Here is a 27,725-nt window from a genome sequence, read left to right on the forward strand (position 1 = left end):
AGATAGATAGATAGATAGATAGATAGATAGATGTAAGTATTTGATGTACAGGTCAAAGGTCAAAATCCAGTTTGATAGAAAGATAGATAGAGATAGGCAAGGCAAGGCAAGGCAAGTTTATTTGTATAGCACATTTCATACACAATGGTAATTCAAAGTGCTTTACATAAAAGAAAAGAAAAAATAGTAATAAAAAAAATAATCACAACAGTAAAACAAGGAATTTAAAACTTTGAAAATTATTTAAAAAATTGATTTAAGAGGTTTAAAATGAATTTAAGAAAACGATTATACATAGAATATAGTGCAATCAGTTCGGACATCGCACAGTGCTCATTCAATGAATGCACAGCTAAACAGATGAGTTTTGAGTCTGCATTTAAATGTGACTAATGTTTTAGCACATCTGATCTCTTCTGGAAGCTGATTCCAACTGCGGGCGGCATAATAACTAAAAGCAGACTCCCCTTGTTTTGTGTGAACCCTTGGTATTTCTAACTGACTTGATCCTAATGATCTGAGTGGTCTGTTAGGTTTATATTCAGTGAACATATCTGCTATGTATTTAGGTCCTAGGCCATTGAGTGATTTATAAACGAGTAAAAGTACTTTAAAATCAATCCTAAATATAACTGGAAGCCAGTGTAAGGACCTGAGGACTGGTGTAATATGCTCAGATTTTCTGGTTCTAGTCAGAATTCTGGCAGCAGCGTTCTGGATGAGCTGCAGCTGTCTAATGGTCTTCTTGGGAAGGCCGGTGAGGAGACCATTACAATAGTCCACCCTGCTGGTGATAAAGGCATGAATAAGTTTCTCCAAGTCTTGACTGGAAACAAAACATCTAATTCTTGCAATGTTTTTTAGATGATAGTATGCTGATTTAGTTACTGCTTTGACATGACTACTGAAACTAAGGTCTGTCTCCAGAATCACACCAAGATTCTTGACTTGATTTTTAGTTGTTAGACCCCTAGAGTCAAGGTATGCATTCACCTTGAGAACTTAATATTTGTTTCCGAATGCAATGACTTCAGTTTTCTCCTTGTTTAACTGAAGAAAATTTTGGCACATCCAACTGTTAATTTCATCAATGCATTGGTAGAGGGAGTCAATGGGGCTGTAGTCATTTGGCGTTAAGGCTAGGTAAATCTGGGTATCATCAGCATAGCTGTGATAGGCAATTTGTTTCTTTCTCATTATTTGACTTAGTGGGAGCATATACAGGCTAAACAAGAGTGGTGCAAGAATTGAGCCTTGTGGGACTCCGCATGTCATGGACGTCCACTTAGACTTATGCTCTCCTATACTCACATAATAACCTCTCCCTTCGAAGTATGACCTGAACCATTTGATTACCATCCCAGAAAGCCTGACCCAGTTTTCCAGTCTCTCTAGTAGTATGTTATGATCGACAGTGTCAAACGCAGCACTGAGATCTAGTAACATAAAGATCAAAAGTAACATAAGGCATTACTTTCCATAAAAAGTAATGCAATTAGTTACTTTTCTAGGGAGTAACGCAATATTGTAATGCATTACTTTTAAAAGTAACTTTCCCCAACACTAGTTGTAAATATGTGACGTTCCTAATAATCAGTGCTGATGAGTATTGAAGCACAGATTAAAGAAACAGAGGCGCGTGAACTCTAGGAAGGGAGGCAGTCACTGTGGGATGCTTCTCTTTATTTTGTTCTCACAACGAGTTCAATTTTCCGCTGCATTTATCTGTGATTGGATTGAGCTCATCTCTCCGTACATTACAAACTTCAGTGGGAGGAGAGGACTGAGAGGCAGTCAGGACAGATGGAGTCAGTGGGAGGAAGTCTGAGAGAAACAGAGAGTCAGGAGCAGATACTGTAAAGGGCAAGACTGTATTATTGATCCCCACTGCTTCAGAAAATGTGCACGTACAACACAACTCCAGCTCCTACATCCTTTCTTTCTTTCATTCTGTGAAATACTCTTTAGCATACTTTTAAAAACAGTTTATGTAGTACAGAAAAACTATACTTTAAAAAATATACTTAAGTGTAGGGCTGGGTACCGAAACCCGGTACCAATATGGCACCGGTACCCATGTAACCGGTATGTACTAGAACGGAATCAGGACGCAGATTTCAGTGCCTCATTTCGGTGCCATGCCTGACAGATCGATTGAAATATTTGTCCTCTGGTTCTCCGAAACGAACGTAAGAAGCATCATCACCGGCACCGCACGTGAAAAAGAAATTCCCGACTGAGAAAATGCATGTGAACTCAAGTCTGAAAGCTCTAATAATACAAATCCAGCACATCTTAAACAATTCTGTGTTTTTCTGTCAATATGGGGTGCTGTGTGTACATTAATGAGGAAAAAAAATTAACTTAAATGATTTTAGCAAATGGCTGCAATATAACAAAGAGTGAAAAATTTAAGGGGGTCTGAATACTTTCCGTACCCACTGTAAGTGGCCTTTATTTCATTCATATTATCTGCAACAAGTACAGTTTTTAAAAAATATACTTTTGAGATTTGCGGTAAACTACAAGTGCATATTAAAAACAATTAAGTGCACTTCTTTCATCATGTTTTTGTAAATCTTGCATAGTAGTCTTTTTATTTTTTACCACCACAGTTTCAGAGTGTGTATCATGTATCATCATGAAAAAACAAAATAAAACTGTCTTTAAAACAACAAAAGATCAGTGAGTAATTAAGTCACTGCAAAAAAAAAAAAAAAAAAAAAGTTACGAAAAAGTTAATGTTTCGGTCAACGATTCTTATCTCTCATTGCACAAATCCTTCAGAGAAATGACTCATACTGACAAACAGAAGAGAGCCATTGCAGAAGAACTCAAGGGAAACATGTTAATGTAATAAACAGGACTTCAATTGTTTTATGTCTTGTTGCATAACCAGTGTTGGGGGTAACGCATTACAAGTAACGCAAGTTACGTAATCAGATTACTTTTTTTCAAGTAACTAGTAAAGTAACGCATTACTTTGTAACGTAACGCATTACTTTCCATAAAAAGTAACTAAGTACCGTAATTAGTTACTTTTTTATGGAGTAATGCAATATTGTAATGCATTACTTTTAAAAGTAACTTTCCCCAACACTGTGCATAACCATGTGGCTGACAGTGTTAACAAGTTTTTTTTTTACAAAGACTGTGGCGTGACTGTTACGTTCTGAAGTAATAACAGTGAGATGCTACCTGAGGAGATCCATCAGAGCCGCTTTCCCTCGTCTTCCTCGCCAGCCTCTTCTTTTTCTTATGCAGCGGTTTGGATTCCAGTATCATCTCCTCCAGCTCAAATGTGGGGTCGCAGTTTAGTCGCCGCCTCTGCCATCATAAAAACACTCATTTATATCCTGTGCAATGTGCCCATGAGCAAATGAACATTTATTGGCAAGTACTAATTCAGTAGTTAATCCCTTGTGAAAAAGGATGATTAATTCTACTAAATTAGCACTTATAGTGTTCTGCAAATCTTAAAAGTATTTTTTTTAAAAACTGTACTTGCAGATAATATAATATTAATATTAATGTAATATTTAATTATGTGTATATAAAGGCAGTACACTTTCATGACCATTTTTAATACACTTTTAAAAGTGCACTTTGTATTTTTTTTTTTTACTTTAAAGTGCATTTTAAATATTACGTTTCTGTAATCTCTTGTGCTTAGAGAAGTACACTTATTTTTGTGTTGAGTAACATATTAGCACTTTAGTGTGTTATTTGATATTACATTTTAAATGTACTAAATTGCAGCTTTATCATTACAAATGTGTAATTACAAATACATTTAAAAACATAACACAAGTTTAAATAGAAATGACATTAAAGCATATTTTAGTTTACCATAAATGCTTGTCAGTACATTCAGCAGTACACTTTAATCATATTTCAAAGACAAAAGAAATAATTATGAAATTACATAATTCAGTCCTACTTAAGTGAGTGAAAAAGCACTCTAAAAATCAGAAAAATTGCATTTCATATCATTTTTAAACTTCAATGCATTTTCATTTTATTACAAATAACACGCAGTTAAGTGCCAGAAAATATTACATTTACACATAAATATATTTGTTTGAAGTATATTATTTATTCTTTTGCATGCTAAAAGTATGTTTAGGTGTACGTTTTCACAAGGCCACTCTTCCTATTACTATTTAGTTAAAAAGTATTTATATGAAAACACTCAAAATCCTAAAACGTGTTATCTTATCAATATCAATACAGCAGCCATAAAAAGAGTTAAGACACTGAAGTCCCACTTCAAAATGTCTGCATGTCATCACATTAGATATGCACAGATTTCAAGCAAGTGGCTATAATAGTGCCAGAGCTTTTCTCAGATCTCTCAGAATTTGGAATTCATAATTTTTTACAGTGCATTCCAAACGGCATAAATAATGCTTATGGGCACTCTGAATAGAGAACAATTTCCACAAGCAAACAGAAATGTTAAAAAATAACCACATCAAGAGGCTTCTAAAATGTATGTTTTTGTCGCGTTTAACTGATGGACACTTCGCTCCCAAGATTCACAGCATGAAAACCTCCCAGTCCAGACCAATCATCATAAATCTGCACGAGGTTTGCCGAGTGTAACGTAAATTAAACCAGCCGCATCTGCAAACATGTTCTGGTTCTGTAAGCAGAACATGGTGAAAACCATCAATATTTATGGTTTTATAAAATACATTTTATAAAACCCCTGACTTTTTGATATTTTTATGAAGAGTTATTGCTGCTGTTATTATACTGTAAATTTATTAAAGTTAACATGAACAGCATAGAATCTCAGTTTTATTTATTAAATGAATATATACAAGATATTTAGATATTTATTCAAATCAAACAATACAAAGATTGCATTCAAAATTTCTTTATAAAGTCTAAATTATAACAGTTTTTAACATTTAATTTTGATATACAGCATAGCACGATCTAAATGGAAGAGTGTTCTACTAATGTTCGACAACCACAGAGATTTCTTTATTCCTTATTTAGAACATAACAATGATCAGTTTCTACGAGTCCTGTTAAGAGATTCTTTGCTTTTAAAGGAACAATTCACCCAAAAATAAATTCTGAACACAAAAGAAGATATTTTGAAGAATGTTGAGAACCAAACAGTCGCTGGCAGTCACTGACTTCCATCATTTTTCCCCAAATACTATGGAAGTCAATGGCTACCAACTGTTTGGTTACCAACATTCTTCAAAACATCTTCTTTTGTGTTCAGCAGAAGAAAGAAACTCGTGCAGGTTTGGAACAACACTGAAAAAAACAATTTACTTAACTTTTCTTTTGCAAGTTTTTGCACACATTTTTTATGTAAAGTTTAAGTATGGAATTATAAGTTAAGTACAATTTAAATTTAGTAAATTTAATGTGGCCAGTTAGAGTTTGATGAGTAATTTCTACTTAATTATTTTAAGTTTACTCTGCAATCCTCAAGTACATTTAACTCAGTCACAGTTTGTTAACTTTACTCTAACAATGTAGCACTGAAAAAAACCAACCATGCTATTAAAGCATGGCTCACTTACAAACATGCAAGTAAGCAAGTAAACATCTTGTTATCCTTTTTAAGATAATATGTCTACTCAAAATAGTTATTACCCAAATGAACACAGAGACCTCAATATAGTTGGTACACAATACACAATGACGATAACAATCAGTGGATAGTGTTTGAGTATGAATTTTGTGTAGAAAATGAACTCCAGATGTCACAAAACAGCAAGTTACTAAACCTAACAACACAAGCAACCATAAAACAGTGTAAATACAACTCGAAAACAGTGAAATATTTAACCTTATTAATTATTCATGCTCCAGTGCATGATGGGAACAACGGGATCATAACTTTGATATTTACTTAAAGAATCCTTGTAAACATAACAAACAATTCCAAGTAAAATTACTTATAAATTCAAACTTTATTTTTTACAAGCTTAAATTGAGTACTAATATAGAATTTACTCTTTTTTTTAAAATTTTTTTTTTATAATTCTTGCCTAAACTAAATATTTTAATGTAGAAATTACATTTGTTTTTCGATAGTATTTACTTCACCACAAAATCAGTTTTATCAGTGAACTTGGGGGTGCGGAAATGATGACTGAATTTTTTGGGTGAACTGTCCCTTTAAAGTGGTTCAAATCATTCATATTTCTGGAATGTCTGCATGTGTATGTCTCTTTATTTGCTGTGTGTGTGTGTGTGTGTGTGTGTGTGAGTGTGTGAGTGTGTGTGTGTTGTAAACTTACATTAGGGAGGAAGCCAGGTGGGATTTGTTTGCTGAGCACAGCATCCCAATTGACATCAGAGAGGTATTCCAAGTCCTGGAGCTCCGAGAGACTGGAAATCCTCTTCTGAGCGTCGACACACAGCAACTGACAACAGAAGCAAACACACTGCATGTTTCATACGGTACGAGATCGTGACTGATCCTAAACGTAACAGTAATTATCCAGTGAAAGTATGACTACAGTGCTGTTCGTGTGATTAATGCTACCTTTGGTAAGAGTGATTTGATCCCTGTAGACCAGGCCACGGGGTAACAGGGGTACACTTTGTGGAAAGTCTGCAGGATCTCATTGGCTGGTGTGTTGGTGCGCATGATGTACGGCCTCTACGGAGGTCAAACCAACAGTCAGTGAAACATCTATTTCTTGTTCAGTTGATTCTCAGCAGATCATGATGAGGCGTAATAGCAGGGTTAGTGTATCTCTTACTGTATGTATGGCTCACTTCATTCTGAAAGGGTTCTTGCGCTAATTCTGACCTCAGATCAGATGGTTGCGAGAGAGAGCCTCACCTGTCCACGGAGAAGTTCATATGCAGTAATCCCTAAAGACCACCAGTCCACTGCAAAAGAGTAACCCGGGTGTGTTCCCTCGAACGCCTGGAACAGTTCTGGGGCTGCAACAACAGACAAGACAACAGCACATCATATGATTTCATCATTATTACTCCAATAACAAGTATACCATTTCAACAAATTATATCAATGCTGTTATGTATCAGTACTGTTATTTGTACAGCCCACTTGTTTAAAACAATCAGCATTGCTAAAAACTATGCTAATTCAATGCTACTTTCTGGTCTTTTTTGTAACTGAAGCCTGGTACCGTACTGCTCTAAGCTCCTTATTTTCAGTCAGTAAATGATAGCATTATCATCTAGCTAAATTTATGATCTTATTCAGTTAAATTCAATGTAATGAGTAAATGACATGAATTAAATTTACACAACAGCACACAGTAATACCAGTAAATTGCCGTAAAATTACCGGAACGACTTTACCGGTAAATACAAAATGCAATTCTTTTTACCTTGAAATATGATATTCAAAATCATTCTGATGGTTCACTGACTTCTAATAATGTTGAATGGCTTCTGTTTCTGTTTCCTGAACTGTGAAAACGTCTTACCTGTCATTTAACATAGCTGTACAATAGTTCATGACAAGGTAACAATGATAAGGAACCTTTGACTGAAGCTGTGTTAAATCACACAAATAAAGCATAACTAGAAGATTCTCAGTGTTAAAGAGAAGTATGAAAGCTCTCACCCATGTATGGTTTTGTCCCTGCAATAGATGTGGCTTTTAAGTCTTCCTTCACAATAGCAGCTATGTTAAAATCTGTCAGGTGAGCGTGACCTACAAAGAAGAGATGAATGCTCAATAAAACCATATAATGTACACTACTGTATTTAACATGAGGCTACAAGATATAAACACAAATTTAAGCAAATAAATAAAGTTTTTTAGTTAAATGAAAGTGGTTGCGCTGATGCTTACAGAGACTTTCCTGAGATTGATGGTCTCATGCTAATTGCATCCCAATTTGCATACTTGCAAGCATTTGTTTTGCTGGTGATGGGAAAGTGCATGCTGCTGAAAGCATGGGACATACTACTATATCATGAAATCAATGCCTCTTGATACCTGCAAGGTCTTTAATATCTGGAGAAAGCTATCCGTTAGCATTCCCATTCATCTCAGTGGCATCTGCTCAGTTGGAGCAGGACTGGAAGTATGTGACATACATGATGCCATCTTGCTTTCATCAGATTTTCTTTTTTGAGGCAATCACATCAGCTGTGTAACTAATTACTCTGGAGCCGCAGGAAACGATGCACTGACAACACCGAACAATGTGCACAGTCCCAACCCTTTTTTATCTATCTTGAGTCATAAGCATAAATCATTTTCACGCTTTTAAGAGGCCTCAAAACACAAAACAAGTAGTCAATGTCATGTAAAGCGTGTATTATAATATAATTAAATATTTTGGCCACGTAATGGCGTCGTTGCAGCATCTACCAAATGGGGCTCGTTTTTTAAGCCTTGACATGATATAGCATGTTAGAATAAGCATTTAAGTAAATTCTTTTTTTTTTTTTTCAGTGAAATGCATTGTCACTGGGTCAGTATCACACCACTGCGAGGTATAATCCAAGATGCTAGAATTAAAGACTTTAATACATGAAGAGAATACACAAGAGATAACTAAGAGTTTAACATTAATGACAACACCAAACCAAGAACAGAAAGAACTGAGGGCTTAAACACACACAGAGAATAATCAACGTATCAGGGAGCAGGTGTGTAACTCTATCAGAAACCATGATAAGGAAACGATGCACTGACAACACCGAACAATGTGCACAATCCCAACCCTTTTTTCTATCTTGAGTCATAAGCATAAATCATTTTCATGCTTTTAAGGGGCCTCAAAACACAAAACAAGTAGTCAATGTCATGTAAAGCGTGTATTATAATATAATTAAATATTTTGGCCACGTAATGGCGTCGTTGCAGCATCTACCAAATGGGGCTCGTTTTTTAAGCCTTGACATGATATAGCATGTTAGAATAAGCATTTAAGTAAATTCTTTTTTTTTTTTTTCAGTGAAATGCATTGTCACTGGGTCAGTATCACACCACTGCGAGGTATAATCCAAGATGCTAGAATTAAAGACTTTAATACATGAAGAGAATACACAAGAGATAACTAAGAGTTTAACATTAATGACAACACCAAACCAAGAACAGAAAGAACTGAGGGCTTAAACACACACAGAGAATAATCAACGTATCAGGGAGCAGGTGTGTAACTCTATCAGAAACCATGATAACAAACAATGAACGAGAACTCAGGCAATTATTAAGTGTGTTTACATGCACATTCTTAAACGCATTGTGCTTAATAAGTCGTCAACACGTGTGTGGTCATGTAAATGTGTTAAACCATTTTCCTTTAATGGCGTAAGGAGATAAATGGCTTAAGAAAAAACTGATCGACACGACTAGGTTTTTACCCATTACCCTGATTCTGCCCGGCATGTAAACACCTGAACCCGTGTTCTTTTGTTGAAAACCTTGTCTCCTAGACGGCCATTGGGACAAGACCACGGGAACCAGATGAGTCCTCTGCACAATCTGACTCTGCTGCAGCCTAGATTTAAACTGGGTTTGTCTGGCCAGAGGAGAAAGACACACTATTTCCCCATTTAATACTGTAAAGCTGCTTTGACACAATTTGCATGGTAAAAAGCGCTATATAAATAGTGGTGACTTGACTTGACTTGACTTTCGGCTTATTGAAGTGAGCATGTGTAAAAACGTGACAGGAAAGCGACCTTAGCCGAGCTCGCAAAATTTTAAAATCCCTGGTAGCCCTTCTCGCAGGCACTCTTCAGGTTTTGGTAGCCCGAAATGAATTTAACTAATTAATTGTTAAAATTTAACTTTTAACAAACCCCTCTGTAAAAACCTTTAGAATACAGACAGGAATAAAACTGGAAAGTTTGTTGTATCGAAGTACTACTGAAATCTCCTTAGATTTTTGGCTCAGGCAATGAGAAAAAAAACCCTCATAATTGTAATTGAAGTCTACAGACGCTAATAAAATAAACACTTAAATGTGTATTTTGGATGCTTTTTTTCTCCCACTAGTCTGAAAGAAGACATGTTATGGAAGCAAAATAGCCCAAAATTGACCACTTAATGAGAGAAAAAACTTTAAATTAGTTTCTAAAAAGATGTTTAAATTTCTGCATCTTGGACAACTTTGATTCATATGTTGAAAAACTGTGGTGGCTAATTTGGCATCGCATTACAAACAGTGCTCATCCATTCTATTACGATACATTCAGTCCAAAACAGCAGCTTTGTCTCACAGTATAAAGGTTGAAACAGCACCTTCCAAAATCTATTCCTTCCTTTCTGGCCTAATAAAAAAGTTAGGTTTGATTTGTGGGGCAGTTCCTCTTCTCATTCCTGGTAATGAGATGACACTGAGTGTAGCGAGCAGCTGAGGAAATAACAGTGAGTCCGGAGTGAGGAGGCCAAAGTCAGCCGTTCACCTTGATGAAAGATCTGTCATCGTCGCAGGGCACGAGGGAACCGGAGCAGATGCGACACACGGGAACCAGATGAGTCCTCTGCACAATCTGACTCTGCTGCAGCCTAGATTTAAACTGGGTTTGTCTGGCCAGAGGAGAAAGACACACTATTTCCCCATTTAATACTGTAAAGCTGCTTTGACACAATTTGCATGGTAAAAAGCGCTATATAAATAGTGGTGACTTGACTTGACTTGACTTTCGGCTTATTGAAGTGAGCATGTGTAAAAACGTGACAGGAAAGCGACCTTAGCCGAGCTCGCAAAATTTTAAAATCCCTGGTAGCCCTTCTCGCAGGCACTCTTCAGGTTTTGGTAGCCCGAAATGAATTTAACTAATTAATTGTTAAAATTTAACTTTTAACAAACCCCTCTGTAAAAACCTTTAGAATACAGACAGGAATAAAACTGGAAAGTTTGTTGTATCGAAGTACTACTGAAATCTCCTTAGATTTTTGGCTCAGGCAATGAGAAAAAAAACCCTCATAATTGTAATTGAAGTCTACAGACGCTAATAAAATAAACACTTAAATGTGTATTTTGGATGCTTTTTTTCTCCCACTAGTCTGAAAGAAGACATGTTATGGAAGCAAAATAGCCCAAAATCTCAAAATTGACCACTTAATGAGAGAAAAAACTTTAAATCAGTTTTTAAAAAGATGTTTAAATTTCTGCATCTTGGACACAACTTTGATTCATATGTTGAAAAACTGTGGTAGCTAATTTGGCATCGCATTACAAACAGTGCTCCTCCATTCTACTACGATACATTCAGTCCAAAACAGCAGCTTTGTCTCACAGTATAAAGGTTGAAACAGCACCTTCCAAAATCTATTCCTTCCTTTCTGGCCTAATAAAAAAGTTAGGTTTGATTTGTGGGGCAGTTCCTCTTCTCATTCCTGGTAATGAGATGACACTGAGTGTAGCGAGCAGCTGAGGAAATAACAGTGAGTCCGGAGTGAGGAGGCCAAAGTCAGCCGTTCACCTTGATGAAAGATCTGTCATCGTCGCAGGGCACGAGGGAACCGGAGCAGATGCGACACACAGAAGGAAGGGGGTATACAGGGTTCAGTTTCTCTAAGCGTATGCATATGTGTCCCTAAAGCACAGACCGAGTAGATGCTGTGGATGTGTGCAGTGCTGATATGAATGTAAAACACCTTCATGCAGCAGCTGCATTGTTTACACACCGACAATGGACATCGGTGATAAAGAGAAGATGAAAGAGTTTCCTGCAGAGCAGAATAGACTCATTTGTATTCATAGCTATTCCGCTGCAGTCTTTTGTTTTTAAAGGGGACATGAATTAAGAAATCAAGTCAAGTTATTTTGACATACTTTAAGAGGTCATTGCAGTGCAAAAACATCCTGTAAGTTTCCAAACTTAAAATTTTCTGATAGTCCAAAACAGCTTTCATTGAGACCAAGCTGCCAAAATAGTTCAAAGTGTCGGGGAAAGTTACTTTTAATAGTAATGCGTTACAATATTGCATTACTCCCTTACAAAACGAATTGTGTTACTTTTTATGGAAAGTAATGCGTTACGTTACTTTTGCGCTACTTTTTCTCATCTGGGCTGGGTTTGCTTGTTTGCTTTTAACTCTTTTCTCGCCAAACACGGATTTTTCCGCGTTCTCGCTGTTATACGTTCGGGGCGCTATTACGCATCTCCTGAATGAGTCTAGAATGTGCCGATCAAAAACACAGGCAAGGAAGACGCAGAAACAAGCGATCTCGTATGCATGCATATGCATATAAAAAACAATGCGATCATCAACAATGTCGATCCAGGAAGTAGCAAAGGACTGTGAAGCTTTGGGGGTGTTGATGGAAGCGATCTGCTGCATCTTTGCTTTGATCATCCTACTGAATATGATCCAAATGTAGTGTTTGATGAATGATTTTCTCTGCTTTTTGCTCAAAATGTTGCTTTTTTATTTTGTATAAAACCTACCTACATTCAAGTGTTGATAAAAAAAAGAATGCTTGAAGCTAGAATAAAACAGATTTTTTTTTGTTTAAAAGTAGAGGCTCTGTTCTTTATTTTTGATGCATTGCATGTTAAGATATTCATAAAACAAAATATTCTGGAGGCCATGAAATTTTAGTGAAAATGGCAACTTTTTTCAAAAACGCTGGCAGGGAAAGAGTTAATATAAAAAGTTCTATTTTTGGCAAATGTAAAAGCCCTTACACACCAGACTGAAGGAAATGTAAATTCCCGTCTGTACAGTAGAGGGCGCAGCTCAAACAAACCTTTCAGCTGTGCCGCCATTCAGGATTACATGAAGAATAGGACGCAGGAGAAGAAATTCAACACTCTTCAGCAAAAAAACAAACAAAATAAAATTGATAAAATGGGATTAAATACATAAAGGATATTGTATTATTTAACATATTTAATTATTGCAGGTTTTGTCATATTCTGAGTTTGAATTTGACTGTTTTTATTCATTTGGAAGAATACTGAATCTGCACTTACTCCTGATTTCTCTCAACATGGGGACAGAAGAGCTGGAAAAACAAAGAAACTGGTGTTACTTATTTGAAAAAGTGACTTAGATATGTTCTTGTAAAATAAAAAGTAATGCCTTACTTTACTAGTTCTTGAAAAAAGTAATCTGATTACGTAGCTCACGTTACTTTTAATGCCGAACACTGACGGTTCGTTTCATGTTTTGGTATGATGTCATAGTGTGATGAAAGCCCGCCTCTGCAGAAGAAGATCAATGCCTACTTCTTCATCATTGCAATTCATGCATGTAGTAGGAGGCAAGTAAATATGAGAGAGATGCAAACACAGGATTACGCCAGTAACAAAATGATAGAGATGCCTGCGAGGATTACAAGACGTCTGCACCGAACGCAATATTGACGACGCGTTGCTTCCCGCCGCAACAGCTAGAAGCTGTTTAAACTGGACAGAATCACTAATTATAATGAATTCTATGGACTTTAGTCGAGTCGCATCGTTCTGCTCGTGTCTGGTGTTTCACTGTTTGAAAGATATATTTAGCATATATTTTGGTCACAAAATGTAGATTGATGGGGGAAAAAATTATTTACAAATTTTCAAATTTTGATTACTTTACAAATGCATTGTAAATATTTATGAAATGTTTATTAAGTTGTGTGCCTGCTAGTGCTTGTGTAACATCAGCAGTTCATTAGCATTTTATGTTGTTTCATAAAATCTTTCTATATTGTGAAACATTGGGGTGATAAATGGGTTTATATTGCAGTTCCACAATATTTTGTACAGTACACAACAAAAATGGTCTCAGTGCTGAAAATAACTAATTAATATTAATAATGAAACTTTAGTTTAGGGACCAATTCTCACTATTAACTAGTTGCTCATTATCATGCATATTACTAGCTGTTTATTAGTACTTATAAAGCACATATTAATGTCTTATTCTGCATGATCATATTTTAGATCCCTTAATCCACACATACCGAAACTAAAAACTACCTTACTATTAATAAACAGCAAATTAGGAGTTTACTGAGGCAAAAGTCGTAGTCAATAGTTAGTTAATAGTGAGAATTGAAAAAAGTGTGAACTAATATTTTTATTTTTGGGTGAACTCTTTTTTTAACAGAACATTATTGTGACTGTTCTCCCCCTTTTTATGTACAGACATCGGCTTCTGGTTGCACAAGCGCAGGTCTCAAGTCACTTCCTCTCCTGTGTGAGAATGCAGAGTGTTTTTCTGCGCTCTCTGAGTGATCTTGGTTCCCGCAGAAGGGGCAATGGAGGTAATGTACCTCTCGTTCCTCAGGGAGTAAAAACCCAACTGTCCAGTGAGCTGTGGAGAGGACCTCCTCTAAACGTGAGGTCTGCAGGAGTCAGCGCTTTCCAGACACCCTCCAGGGGTTAAAAACAGCACTGCTCTGTGTCTGTAAGCTTTGTAAGCGCATTGCCTTAAAAAGCACTTCCACTTCCAAATATCTGTCAGATTTTCAGTCAAAAGCAAATTGATGTTTTGGCATGGGCTTCATCAGCAGTTAAAGGGACAGTTCTCTAGAAATGAAAATTCTGTCATTTACTAACCCTCATGTAATTACAAACCTGTATGTCTTTCTTTTTTGGGGTTAGTATGCTACAATGATGGCCAGGTGGTAATATCATGGTACTTTAGCATGATATCAAATCATCACATGATTCTCCAAAGGAAATGCAGTTTCAAATTGGCCAAGTCAAGTCAATGTGCAAAAAACATGGTATTACTATGATACCATGTCCAAAAATGACAGTATTAACAGTATATTTGAGTAGTTTTTAATGCTGCCAGTGTACTTTGTTGAAGATCCTGAGGTTCTTTCACTTTTCAATGTACAAGCAAGATGTACGAGCATCTTTTTATCAGTCATTTTCATCTTTTTGCAAATGACTCCATATTTCATGAAGATACCACGTCCACAAACTCACTGAAGCATATAAATATGGCTTATCGCTCCAGTTATGATGTGTATATGTAGTCTTTTGCAGCACAAGCATAGATATATTCTGCCATGGGATAGCACTAAAAAATCTATGCAATGCAATTACAAAAAAGCTATTAATTAATTAAAGCTGTGAGTTGATTAAAGTTGCATATCAACATCCTAATAGAGGATACGGTCAAGGAAATTACATTATTGTGTTAAAGAATTGATTAGATATTTCAAAACGGCTTTAAAACTCAATGTATTGTTTGTTTTATTTCAATGATATTGAATGTAAGCCAGTTGTTGGCCTGCAGTCCACAGCAATCCATTCAGTTTGTAAATCTCTCTGAAAACACGTTCTTGTATTCTATCTGCGCTATTTTTAATTGTTGGTTCATGTACACACACACACATATATATATATACACTAAGGTAATGTATTAAATTTACAGACCTAAATCAACCCACAGAAACAAAATACTCACTGAAAATTGAATTAACTCAGAACAAGTGTGAAATGGAGAGGCATTAAGGGTCATAAAAGTCTGTGTCAAAGCCAGAAGAAGTGTTTAGTGCTGTCTGGTGAAAACAACAGATCGCTCTTTCCATCACGCACTGTTTTCACAATCTGAATCTGAAACGACTGCTCTGAGACCACTGACATAAATCTGTACAGACAGAAGCAACCTAGATCAAAATAGAAAACCCCTCTGATGTTCTTGAGCACAGGAACAGATGTCTACCTGAGGCACATTAAAGGACAAAAATGGAACACTCTTAAAAATCAAGCCTCCAAAACGGGGTTTTCGCAGCAATGTCATTTAGTTCCAGAGAGAACCTTTCAGTGAACAGATCTTAACCCTCTGGGCCTCTTAATTTTTGGGACAAACTTGGTACCTTTGCAGTCAAACGTGACCAAAGCCTTGAAATGTAACTATATATATATATATGTGTGTATATATGTATTTATTTATTTTCAGGAAAATCAATGTAATTTATTTTTGATATAATATTTGATATAATATTTTTTGATTCTTATTTAGAAATCTGAGGGGATTTTATGATACAATGCAATATTTATAAAATTTTTATGAGCTATTTTTTAAACTGTCATTTTTGACCGCAAAGGTTCCTTTTTTTTCATTTTTAACCCTTTAACATATCTGAATCATGCGCATGATTTGTTGTTATGATGAGATGTGTTCACACAGCTAATGTGACAAAAGTCACCAAGTCACCATCCGATGAAGCTACTATATTTTTTTTTTTCAAAATGTTAGATTTTGCAGTCAAAAGTGACCGAAGAGGCCCAGAGTGTTAAAATAACTTTTTTTTTTCTTAGTGTAAAGAACATTTTAAAAATCTAAACAACTATTTTCCACTATACAGAAGTTTTTGTGGATTGGAAAGTTTCCATGGATGTTAAAGGTTCTTCGTGGAACCACAGATGCAGGTGATGCTTGTCTAGATCAATGCTTCTCAAACCATTCCTGCATATCTAACACAATATGGGTAATGATAATGGAGACATCTAGGTCTGAAACAAATCAGGCTCCAAAGTCCAGTGGTTTGCAGCATTGTGCCGTTGAAGTGTGCATGCAACTTCCAATCCAACAACAATAGACCATCCAGGTATTTCAGCATGCACACCAATTCAGATAGTATGGAAACTGTGATGCAAAATATGCACAAATATATTTAGGTGCCTAAAATTTACATTTTTAGATACTCTTGATGCAAAGTTTCTAATGCTGTTTGGCTCATGGCTTAAACCTCTTTACTGAAGACTGTTTTTGAAATCTATGTGAAAAACGTTAATACATCCAGAACCAAAGCAACTGAAAAATTGTGTGGTCATTGTTGCCTTCCACACAAAAGAGTAAAGAGAAAAAAAAGATGCTGAGAGAAAGAAGAGGTAAAAAAAAAACTCACTGGGCTTCTCTGTCATCTTCAACCACCTGCTGTGTGTTTTTGTTTAGGTACGGGGTCATAACTACATTCACATTAATATTCCCCTGCCTATTATCATACTGATGAAAAATTATGCAGTTTGCTTTTTCTCCACGGTTAGTCAATCCTATGTGAAGCATCTGCCGTGAATAACCTTCAATGCCTTTCTGTCACCTGTGCTATCACTCAACAAGTCAGAAAGAGAGAAAGTCAGCCTGAGCAATAGTAATAGTCATGCATGTCCTAACAAGAAGCACTAACAGCAGAAGTGATGGTGATTTATAGTATCTTTAGGGCTTACCGTGCTCGTCCAGCAAAATGTTGTCTGGCTTAATGTCTCTGTGAACACATAAATAAAGTTCAGTTAGGACAAACTTTCTGTTGACACTTCACTCTCATCTGGATACAGCAGAAAACCAGTGAAGCATCACATTAATGTGTCAGCTGTAAAATGAAGAGACGCTCGTGCCAAAAAGAGCAATCTTCTTTCTTTTATCTTCATGTTTCGTTTTCAAAGCTTACTACATAATATGGGCAGTATCAGCCTCTTAAATCTACAGGCAAACATTTATGCTGATAGACAAATGTGTTAAATCCAGAAGTTGCAATCAGATGTACATATACCTCAACACACGATTCTCAAACATGGTGAGCATCAATAAATGTTAATTCAGTAAAAATATGAACTCTGATCTATTTGACAGCTAACTGACAGTGACAACAACAGCAGCATAAATTAAGCAAGTAAAATGTAAAACAATGATAATATTTTAATAATAATTACCACTAAATGTTTTCAAGCTGCAATGCGTGCACAATATTGCTCAACGTATAATTGTTTGTTCAGATGACTCAATTTGGAAAGTTTTGGACACGTTGTGAACAAATACTTCAGTATAAGGTAATTAAAAGAACTTGTGACATATTTAGAGTATTTTTGTTCAGTTCATACAAAATAATAAAGTCCTACTAAACATTCTTGGTTCAAGCTACTTTTTACATTTGTTAGAAGAACTTTTCCTAAGTTGGATTTTTTTTTTTTTTTTTTACAGATTAGCGAGAAAATATAAACTCAGGGATATAAAGAAGATATAAACTGCTAGATCGACTGAATGCAAGCTTGTGTGCGAATGTGAGAAAATAGCAGGGTTTATGAATGATTGGTCCTCATAACGTCACCGGAGAGAAGTTGTTTCTGTTGTTTCACCAGAAGATCGAGTTGCAACATTTTGATAAAGAATTATGAAACATATGCAGAGAAGAACTGTTCACACCTAAATAAATAACATGCATTTAGAAAATAGCTTCGGTAATGCTTAACACTTAACTAGTTGCTTATTAGCATGCATGTTACTAGCATATTGGCTGTTTATTAGTACTTATAAAGCACATATTAATGTCTAGCGAGAAAATATAAACTCAGGGATATAAAGAAGATATAAACTGCTAGATCGACTGAATGCAAGCTTGTGTGCGAATGTGAGAAAATAGCAGGGTTTATGAATGATTGGTCCTCATAACGTCACCGGAGAGAAGTTGTTTCTGTTGTTTCACCAGAAGATCGAGTTGCAACATTTTGATAAAGAATTATGAAACATATGCAGAGAAGAACTGTTCACACCTAAATAAATAACATGCATTTAGAAAATAGCTTCGGTAATGCTTAACACTTAACTAGTTGCTTATTAGCATGCATGTTACTAGCATATTGGCTGTTTATTAGTACTTATAAAGCACATATTAATGTCTTATTCTGCATGATCATATTCTAGATCCCTTAATCCACACCATACCTAAACTTAACAACTACCTTACTAATAAGCAGCATATTAGGAGCTTATAGAGGAAAAACTCTTAGTTAATAGTGAATATGCTTTTTCTTATTCTAAACTGCTACCGAATTTTTATTTTATGTCAACTTTTTCATTTTTCATTTCAACATGTTTATACTGTCAACACTCTTATAAAGAGTATGTGAATAATAATACATCTGGTTAAATGTCAGAGAAAGCTATCAATGGTCACGTTAACAGATGAACATAAGACCACAGATTTACAGTATGCTGATCATGCATTTGCACAATAGTGAAAATAATGTTTATGACCTTAGCCAGTCATTTTTTTTGGCATATCATGTATTTGGAAACAAAATACAAAGGTAAACAATTACTGATAAAAGTCAGTGTACCAGTCCTATATTATAGGCTATATATACAAAGTATCCAACAAATAACACATTTGCATAAAGCACACTGTTAAGGGTGAGTCAATACTTTAGATTAGTTGACAACACCTTAATGTTACTGAAATACAGTACTGAAAAACTATATAACTTCATTAAATCATTCACTTCCGCCTAGTTTGATATGCTAGTTTCAGTAGCTACACTGTAAAAAATTACCGTGAATTTAACGGTAAAAGACTGTAAAAATGCTACAGTAAAAACCTGTTAAATGGTTAGCGGTAAATTCCCTAACTATATATGGTGAAAAACTGTATTGGACATTACATGTATTGGACATTAATTTTAAGGTAGTATACTGTTTTTGGAAGTGAAAAAGACTGTATAATTTACAGTGAATAACCGTAAACGCGTTTTTTTTGTTGAAATAACTATGTTTCTTCTTAGTTTTTTCTTATCAGTTTTGTATATTATCGTTGTGCGTCCATGAATGCATTTACACTGCAGTTGCAATTGCATAAATGATATGATATTAACTTTTTAAAATATAAAATAGAATGAATATAGAACTATGATACTTTAAATAGAAAACCAACAAGTCACAGTCTTAAAGAGTGAGTCATTGATTCACTCATTCAACTGATTCATTCAAAACAGCTGATTCATTCAGAAATGAAGCAAGTGACTTGCTTATTTCAGAACCGTGTTGCATAATACTACTCTTACTATTTCTGCCATGAAAAGACATGCTAAAAATAGTACGAGTAGTACACTAGTATGCAGTTTTGAATTTAGTTACTGTCTTTATGAATGGCTTATTGAGTCATTGACTCACTCGATTCATTCAAAAACGCTGAATCATTCAGGAACGAAACACCAGTGTGTTGATCGGAGATGCAATGATTGTCAAAATAGCAAAACAGTTCATACTGACAGTATCATGTCTAAAATCATCACTTGATGTTAACATGAACATAACATGACCTACTGGATGTAGACAGCTAGAAAGCTCACTAGATTTTGAAACAGAGCTGGATAAGAGATAACAAACCCAAAAGATGCTTCTACCTATTTCTTTTAGACTAAATTGGAATCCATGTTGTTGACAGTTCATGAGTTTTCTACACAAACAGGTGAGCCCAGGTGAGAAAGGTCAAGTGTGTTCAGTTTTAATGAGCTGACATTTGCACAGAGCTGCATATCAGCAGCACACATTATACCGAAAGATGCTGCTCGTCATGGCAGCTACTGGATGGTTTCCTGGGCAACAGGTGGCAAGGCAACCTGCCTCCAGCCAGTTATATGTGCCTTTCATCCTATGGGCAGTTAGTGGAAATTACTATGTTATGTGTTATGTAAAATTAGTCTGTTTACAGTTTTACTGTGCAAACGATGTTTTAACATGCCAAGCTGGAGAAATAATCCAAAAATAAACCTAAATACATTGACACAGCATTGTTTCTGCAGGTAATACAAGTGCTGTCTTTTTTTGGTTTTAATTTTGCTCATTTTCCTCTATTCTTTAACTGCGTTGGTAATTTACTGGCAGAAGCTGTAATTTGCTGTAATAACAAAATAAGTCTTGAATGTATTCAGTCACACTTTATTTTAAGGTCCAATTCTAACAATTAACTATTGACTTTTGCTTTAAATAAAATATTTACAAAAGGTATATACAAAATTGATAATGTATACAGAAACAATACATTTATTTATTGCAAAATATATGTAGATACACAAACATTGATTCAAAGATTGATTCTATGGACTTTTTTCCAGACTGTGATGACGCATTTCCAAAGTTATTAATTGCAAATCTGCACTGTAAATAAATAAATGAAAGAAAGAAAGAAATGCACTGGTAATTTTCTGCCAGGACATTATCCATTAATTTTACGGACATTTCCGTTAACCCTAAAACACAATGTAATGAAGTTTGCAAGGAGGACTATTTAGAAGCTTGAAATAATTCCATTTAGGTGTGGACCAACATGAGGGTGAAAAAATTTATTTTTATGAGAAATATTCCTTTAGCAGAAGTTCTTACTCCACCTGCAGGAGACGTCATTAACGACAGCCGTACTGTTTATTGCAGAACCAACATGATGAGTGTTTCAGGGAACAGTCGTGACTAGCTAGTTATTGTACTGGTAGTTAAGCAGCGAGTTACATTATTGTAACACACCCTTGAAATTATTATTTTTCTTTCTCTTGTCCTCAACATACAGAAACATTGCATATGGTGCCAATGCTATACAAAAAAATATTTATTTGTTTCTTTTTGGAATGTTACCTTTTTACGGACATTTCCGTTAACCCTAAAACACAATGTAATGAAGTTCAAAATACAGATAAAAAAAAAATTAATAAAGTACATTGTGCCTTATGTTTAGTTTTTTTTTTTTTACAGTGTAGCTTGAAAGTTTTTAATGTATATTTTTATTTTTAAAAATGCTAATGTAGTTTTTTTCACTACTGTTACATGTGATTATTAAAAAAAAAAAGTTAAAATAATATGGGCTGAAAATTATTGGGGTTTTTACTTCCGGAACCCAGCAGTTGCACTCTGTGGCCCATTAGAAGAAAGTTATAAAAGTAAATCAAAATGTAAATTTCAGTCTGTTCCTCACACATATCTATGACACTGTATGACTTCAGAAACATAGCATACTGTACATGGTTGTAAGCAGGACTGTTTAGAAGCTTGAAATAATTCCATTTAGGTGTGGACCAACATAAGGGTGAAAAAATTAATTTTTATGAGAAATATTCCTTTAGCAGAAGGTCTTACTCCACCTGCAGGTGACGTCATTAACGACAGTCGTACTGTTTATTGCAGAACCAACATGATGAGTGTTTCAGGGAACAGTCGTGACTAGCTAGTTATTGTACTGGTAGTTAAGCAGCGAGTTACATTATTGTAACACACCCTTGAAATTATTATTTTTCTTTCTCTTGTCCTCAACATACAGAAACATTGCATATGGTGCCAATGCTATACAAAAAAATATTTATTTGTTTCTTTTTGGAATGTTACCTGCTTTAAAGGGGTCCTGTTCTGCTCTTTTACGAAGTCTTGATTTTATTTATTGTATTTTTTACAGTCTATGGTCTCTAGTGCAGCTCCACCAGGCCACGCCCCCTTTTTTCCACATATTCCGTGGGCGGGAATTATTTAAATGAGTGATATTGTGACTTCACAAGCGAGTTGTCCGAACGAGCTGTAGTTGCTGTAGTTCTTGAAAAGTGTTCTCTGTTAAATATCTCCCTTTAGAAGTGGACTTTGAGCTTTGTAACTTTGCAGATCTAGTTTATGCTCAAACAGCAACATGACACACTAACTAAAGTTTAAAGCATCATAGGACGCCTTTAACTTTACACCGAGTGGCTGCCAAAATGAGGCATACAATATGAGATATTGAAATATCAGATGCAGCAGCTTCATTGATAACTCATCTCAACTGTGTGCTGAGATAGTGACCTTTCAGCAACAGCTGTCAATAGTTGTGCCGTCCCGTACCATTATCCAGGTGCTTTGAGTTCAGTGACCGGATGACTGTAATACTCATCTCTTGTCAATTATACCTAAAACATCTCGGAGTTGATTCACCTGTTATAAACGTGAGAAGTCAGCGTGAGTTCTTCCTCCACACCTCACACAGCTGACCTTTCTCAAAGGCAGTATTATCTGACCACCCAAACCGATCCACCGCCTTTTCTTTCGCTTGACTGCTCCAACAACCTATTAGCAGGATCTAATGGCCTCATTACATCACATATCATGATGAGGGCTGTAAGTGAGCCGGTCTCCTGGTCACCAGATCCCTGCTGAGATGCTCAGAAACAGAGGGACAGCTGGGGTCTGACACACAAGATCTTCAATAAACCCTTTTGTGAGCGACTCAATGTTTGCTCACTAGCGTTTGATGAAGGGAGATGGCTGGTTTTCAGCTTTACTCGACTGACCTGGACATGTTTGCTTGTTTTGTCCAATAAAACGAACTCCATGATTAGAATGCCCGGTCCCACTTTATATTAAGTGGCTTTAACTACTATGTACTTACATCAAAAATCAGTACAATGTACTTATTGTGTTCATATTGTATTGCAAAACACTTTTGCTGCTATCGAGGTGGGATATGGGTAAGGTTAGGGACAGGTTTGGTGGTGTGGGTAGGTTTAAGGGTGGGTCAACAGTGTAATTATAAATGTAGTTACAGAAATTAATTACAGATGTAATTACATGCAGGTATTTTTAAAATATAAGTACAATGTAAAAACATGTATGTACACAATAAGTGCAATGTACCAAATGATTAACTAAAGTGTAAGTACATAGTAGTTAAAGCCACTTAATATAAAGTGGGACTGAATTTCCAACCAATACTAGCCATAGCAATAACCAGTTTTCACTGTTAACTCTTTATATTGCACATTGACTGTTTATTAGTACTCATAAAGCACTTTGTTTTATTCTGCATGAGCATATTTTAGATCCCTTAATCCGATCCCATAACTAAACTTAACCTGTCTATTAATAAGCAGCAAATAAGGAGTTTATTAAGGTAAGAGTCATAGTTAATAGTGATAATTGGACCTTAAAATATAGACTTAACTTAAAATAACTTAGCCTATCCGGCACTCATGACAGGAATATTTGTGGAAAATAGACGGAAATTAATCAAAACATTTATTTGTGTGTTTTCTCTCACCAATATCACTCAAGTGGTGATTTTGGCATGCTTTTGCCATAGTGGGGTTATTTTTCTTTGGCAGATGAAAAAAAGAAGAAGAAAAGAAAACAGCTGTTAAGTCATTCAGTATTTATACAACAATGCTCATTTAACTCAATTTCGTTTAACTGTACAGTATAAGCTGTAGGACTGTTTATTTGCCATATTTTCCGCGCTTTTCTCGCTGACATACACATGTGCGCGTTGTTTTACAGTGTCACAGTTTTTGCATTATTTACAGACAACCTCTGCCATCTTTATATTCTTTATTATAAAAGGGACAATGCACATGAATTGACATGAGCACTCGGGCAATTATGAAAATGTGTCAGATTTGGCCATACAGGCTAATTTTCATCTGCAGTCCCTGGCAGGATGATGGTACAAAGTACATAAGCCTATGATTAGTAAATCGATGGCATGACCATATGGTGCATTAAACATTAAAGAATCCTGTAAAAGCACATTCCAGAAAACATAAACAGAAGCATATTGACATAAACACAACACAGTTACTTCAAAACATTAGCAGACAGAACATGTGTCTGCTTATGTTTTGAATTATGATGAATTATGATTTTGATTAATGAACTCATTACGTGGAGGTGGGGCCATAAAATGAAAAACTTTATACAGTAAAATATAAGCAAATGCAATCATGTTTTCTCAATTTAAAAGATTAAAAGATAAAAATTTAGTTCTTATCCAATGTTTTCAAAGCCTGCCTACAGAGTCTTTCTTCAGACTGTAATGTAATCTGATAAGGCAGACGTTCACCTTATTCAGTAGTTTGTCTAGTAAAAATATTTTTAAAAATCGAGATAAATTTACATGGAAAGCAAATTTACACGAGATCTTGTAGTTCAATGAAACCTGACCCTCATGTAATAATAATGTATTATCCTCTCAATTTTTTTGAAAAAAAAGTTGTTTCACTTTCCAAGCACATCCTGTTAATTAATATTATGCAGTACTTATTTGTGTAGTTACACTGTAACGAGGGCATATTAAAATAAAGACTTATTTTCAAGCATCACAGAAGAACTGTGAAGCCAAATAATAGCTTTGTGTGATGAACAGACTGAAATATGAGTTTGTTATTTGCTGATAGTCTTAACCTCAGATGAAGCCCTGAAATTATAGTCATGTTTAAATGTATAAATAAATAAAGAAATGAATGAATGAATGCAACGTTTAATGTCATTGACACTGAACTGAAATTTATGAATAAAATTTGAGAAGATTCTAAATGAATAATGATGAACATTTTTTGTTGGTCAAAAACAACTTTGGAAGACTTGGAATATTGCACACAAGTTACATGGATTATTGTTATGGTACTCTTAGATCGAAATGTTTCTCCTTTTGTGTTTTACAATAAAATAACAGCATGCACATGTGGAACGATATAAGAAATAATCAGCAAATTAGGAGTTTATTGAGGGAAAAGTCAACAGAAATGTTCTAAAGTGTTACCCAAACACTTTGCTTTCCAAGTTCATTTTTAATAGAAAACATGAGATGAAGAACCTATTAAACTGTTTAAAATGATCAATTTTAATTATGTACTAAACAAATAAGCAGTTGATATAATGATGACAAAATGTCCTTGTGCACTTGATTTGCATGCATTTTCTGTTGTTGTGTTATCATGAAATTCAGTCTCAGAAATATTTAATGCTATTTTTTTCAGGTCATTAAGTGTTGCATTTTTCTTTGGCATCTATTTATAACATAGTTTGCGATTTTTGGCATGTTTTTACAGCTAAGGGCTACTGCTGACAGTCTGTCTCTTCTAGTGTTTTGTTTCGTACTGATAAATTTGATGTGAAAGGCAAATGCCAGTCAGCATGCACTAAAAATGTGCAGTTAGTGTTAAAAGTGCTTTTTGATTTCATTTGGATTTCTTATAAACTTATTATGACTCAGGTCAGTTCACTGTTGATTCAGTTCAATTCGACAAACAGTGTCGATGTTACAGAATTCATCAGTTATGAAGAAATTCAGCTCATTTCAGTTCAAGTTTAGTTCCCATCTGATATTAAGCATATCATTTGTGACCCTGGAGCACAAAAGCAGTCTTAAGTCGCTGGGGTATATTTGTAGCAATAGCCAACAATACATTGTATGGGTCAAAATTATAGATGTTTCTTTTATGCCAAAAATCATTAGGATATTAAGTAAAGATCATGTTCCATGAAGATATTTTGTAAATTTCCTACCGTAAATATATCAAAATTTAATTTTTGATTAGTAATATGCATTGCTAAGAACTTCATTTGGACAACTTTAAAGATAATTTTCTCAATATTTAGATTTTTTTGCACCCTCAGATTCCAGATTTTCAAATAGTTGTATCTCGACCAAATATTGTCCGATCCTAACAAACCATACATCAATGAAAAGCTTATTTATTCAGCTTTCAGATGATGTACACATCTCAGTTTCGAAAAATGGACCCTTATGGCTGGTTTTGTGTTCCAGGGTCACATTTATCTAATATGTAAGTGTAAATTATTTTAATGAGTTTGCATGACTTTCCTATTATACTAAATGCAACTCAAACATCAGTTTAGAAACCGAATCCCATCTGAATAGTAGATTGGATTAGTGAATGTTTTGGTCTTTCTCATCCATCCGCCACATTCTGTTCTGAAGAGCCTCATCTCTTAAGATGCTGTTAATTGAGCAGCACTCTAGTGTTAATAATTCAAGTAGCCGTGAGCAAAAAACAGGGTGTATTGTTTTCGTCTCAGGAGCGCAGCGGGAACAGAAATCTTCCATTAGGAACGGAAAAAAAAATATATGATATGTTTTTAAAGCGATCCTTTTATGAAGTCTTGATTTATGTTTTGGGGTGTACTACAATAGGTTGTCATGCTTGATTGTTCCAGAAACTGTTTTATTTTAAACTATTATTTTTCACATATTTTACATTATTGCAGCACCTCTGTTCCCATTCTGTCTCAAACACACTTATCCGTTTAGTTCCTGTTTCGATGAAACCCCTCCAAATGTCCGGTGAGTGTCGCTAAAAGGTTAATGCTCTATCGTGTTGGCAAATAACAAACCCCCTCCTCCAAACCCAACCCTAAACCTACCTGATAGTGTTAACGAAAGCAAAGGTGATATAAAACACATTCGCTGATGCAACCATGCAATTATAACTTCCTTCTACGTAGGTTTGAGCTGTTTTGTCGAACTGTACAGTAGTTTTACAGGATTCGTACCGTATCGCGTGAGCCACCGAAAAACCTACTGCGTTAGAAAACCCATTCATATGAAGCTTTATATGTGACGCTAACATTCAAAAGTATCAGTTTCCAAATCTCACAGCATGTTAAAATTGTTTTGAACTCAACATAATATTGTGCAAGTAATTGTGCAAAAAATGTATCAAAACTCTGGCCCTGTAAATCATAATTTGTGTGTAAAGGAATAAAGGTTGTCAGATTTTACTGCCTCAAGTGTTCATTTCAACTGGAAGCTGCAGCGATTCGTACATATAGGTACTTTTTTATTTTTTATTTTGTAGAAATAAAGATAGAGGCACGTATTTCCAGTGAGCCTGCGTAGAATGCATCCCAGATTGGATTTCAAATAATTTTGGGGGGATTTCAAAGAGTGCATAAATGAATGAGTAAATGAGAAGGTCATTTTGGACACTGAAATTATAGCTTCCAACACTCTATGGCCAGAAAGTCTACTGCCGTCATGTTGACGATTAAGTGACATTATGGTAACTGATGTCTGTACACCAGATTCTAAAAATGCTGGGTTGTCTCAACCCAACTTTGGGTCAAATATGGACTAACCCAACTTTTAGGTTAAAAATGTAGTTTAAAAATGTAACCCAACAGCTGGGTTAGTCCATATTTAACCCAAAGTTGGGTTGAGACAACCCAGCATTTTTTAGAGTGCAGATTCTGCCTACACTGACCATCACGGACCATGACAGCTAATCCTAAAGACTGGATTTAAACAAACTAACAAACATGATTTGAGAAC

The 27,725-nt window shown here is 35.3% G+C and overlaps 1 protein-coding gene across 1 annotated transcript in view; it reads right to left on the bottom strand.

The window, feature by feature from the left end:
• Positions 1-27,725, bottom strand: part of LOC107713578 (serine/threonine-protein kinase 32B-like) — a 41,439-nt gene that overhangs the window by 9,246 nt on the left and 4,468 nt on the right. Inside the window, exons 3-8 of the mRNA XM_016519134.1 lie at positions 17,104-17,141; positions 7,580-7,669; positions 6,824-6,927; positions 6,521-6,637; positions 6,273-6,398; positions 3,199-3,327 (exon numbers count right to left, since the gene is read on the bottom strand). Coding sequence (XP_016374620.1) covers positions 3,199-3,327; positions 6,273-6,398; positions 6,521-6,637; positions 6,824-6,927; positions 7,580-7,669; positions 17,104-17,141 — 604 coding nt within the window. The remainder of the gene's footprint in view (positions 1-3,198; positions 3,328-6,272; positions 6,399-6,520; positions 6,638-6,823; positions 6,928-7,579; positions 7,670-17,103; positions 17,142-27,725) is intronic.

The sequence above is a fragment of the Sinocyclocheilus rhinocerous genome, unplaced genomic scaffold (genome assembly GCF_001515625.1).
Source record: "Sinocyclocheilus rhinocerous isolate Xijiao unplaced genomic scaffold, SAMN03320098_v1.1 scaffold599, whole genome shotgun sequence".
NCBI classification, from domain to species: Eukaryota; Metazoa; Chordata; class Actinopteri; order Cypriniformes; family Cyprinidae; genus Sinocyclocheilus; species Sinocyclocheilus rhinocerous.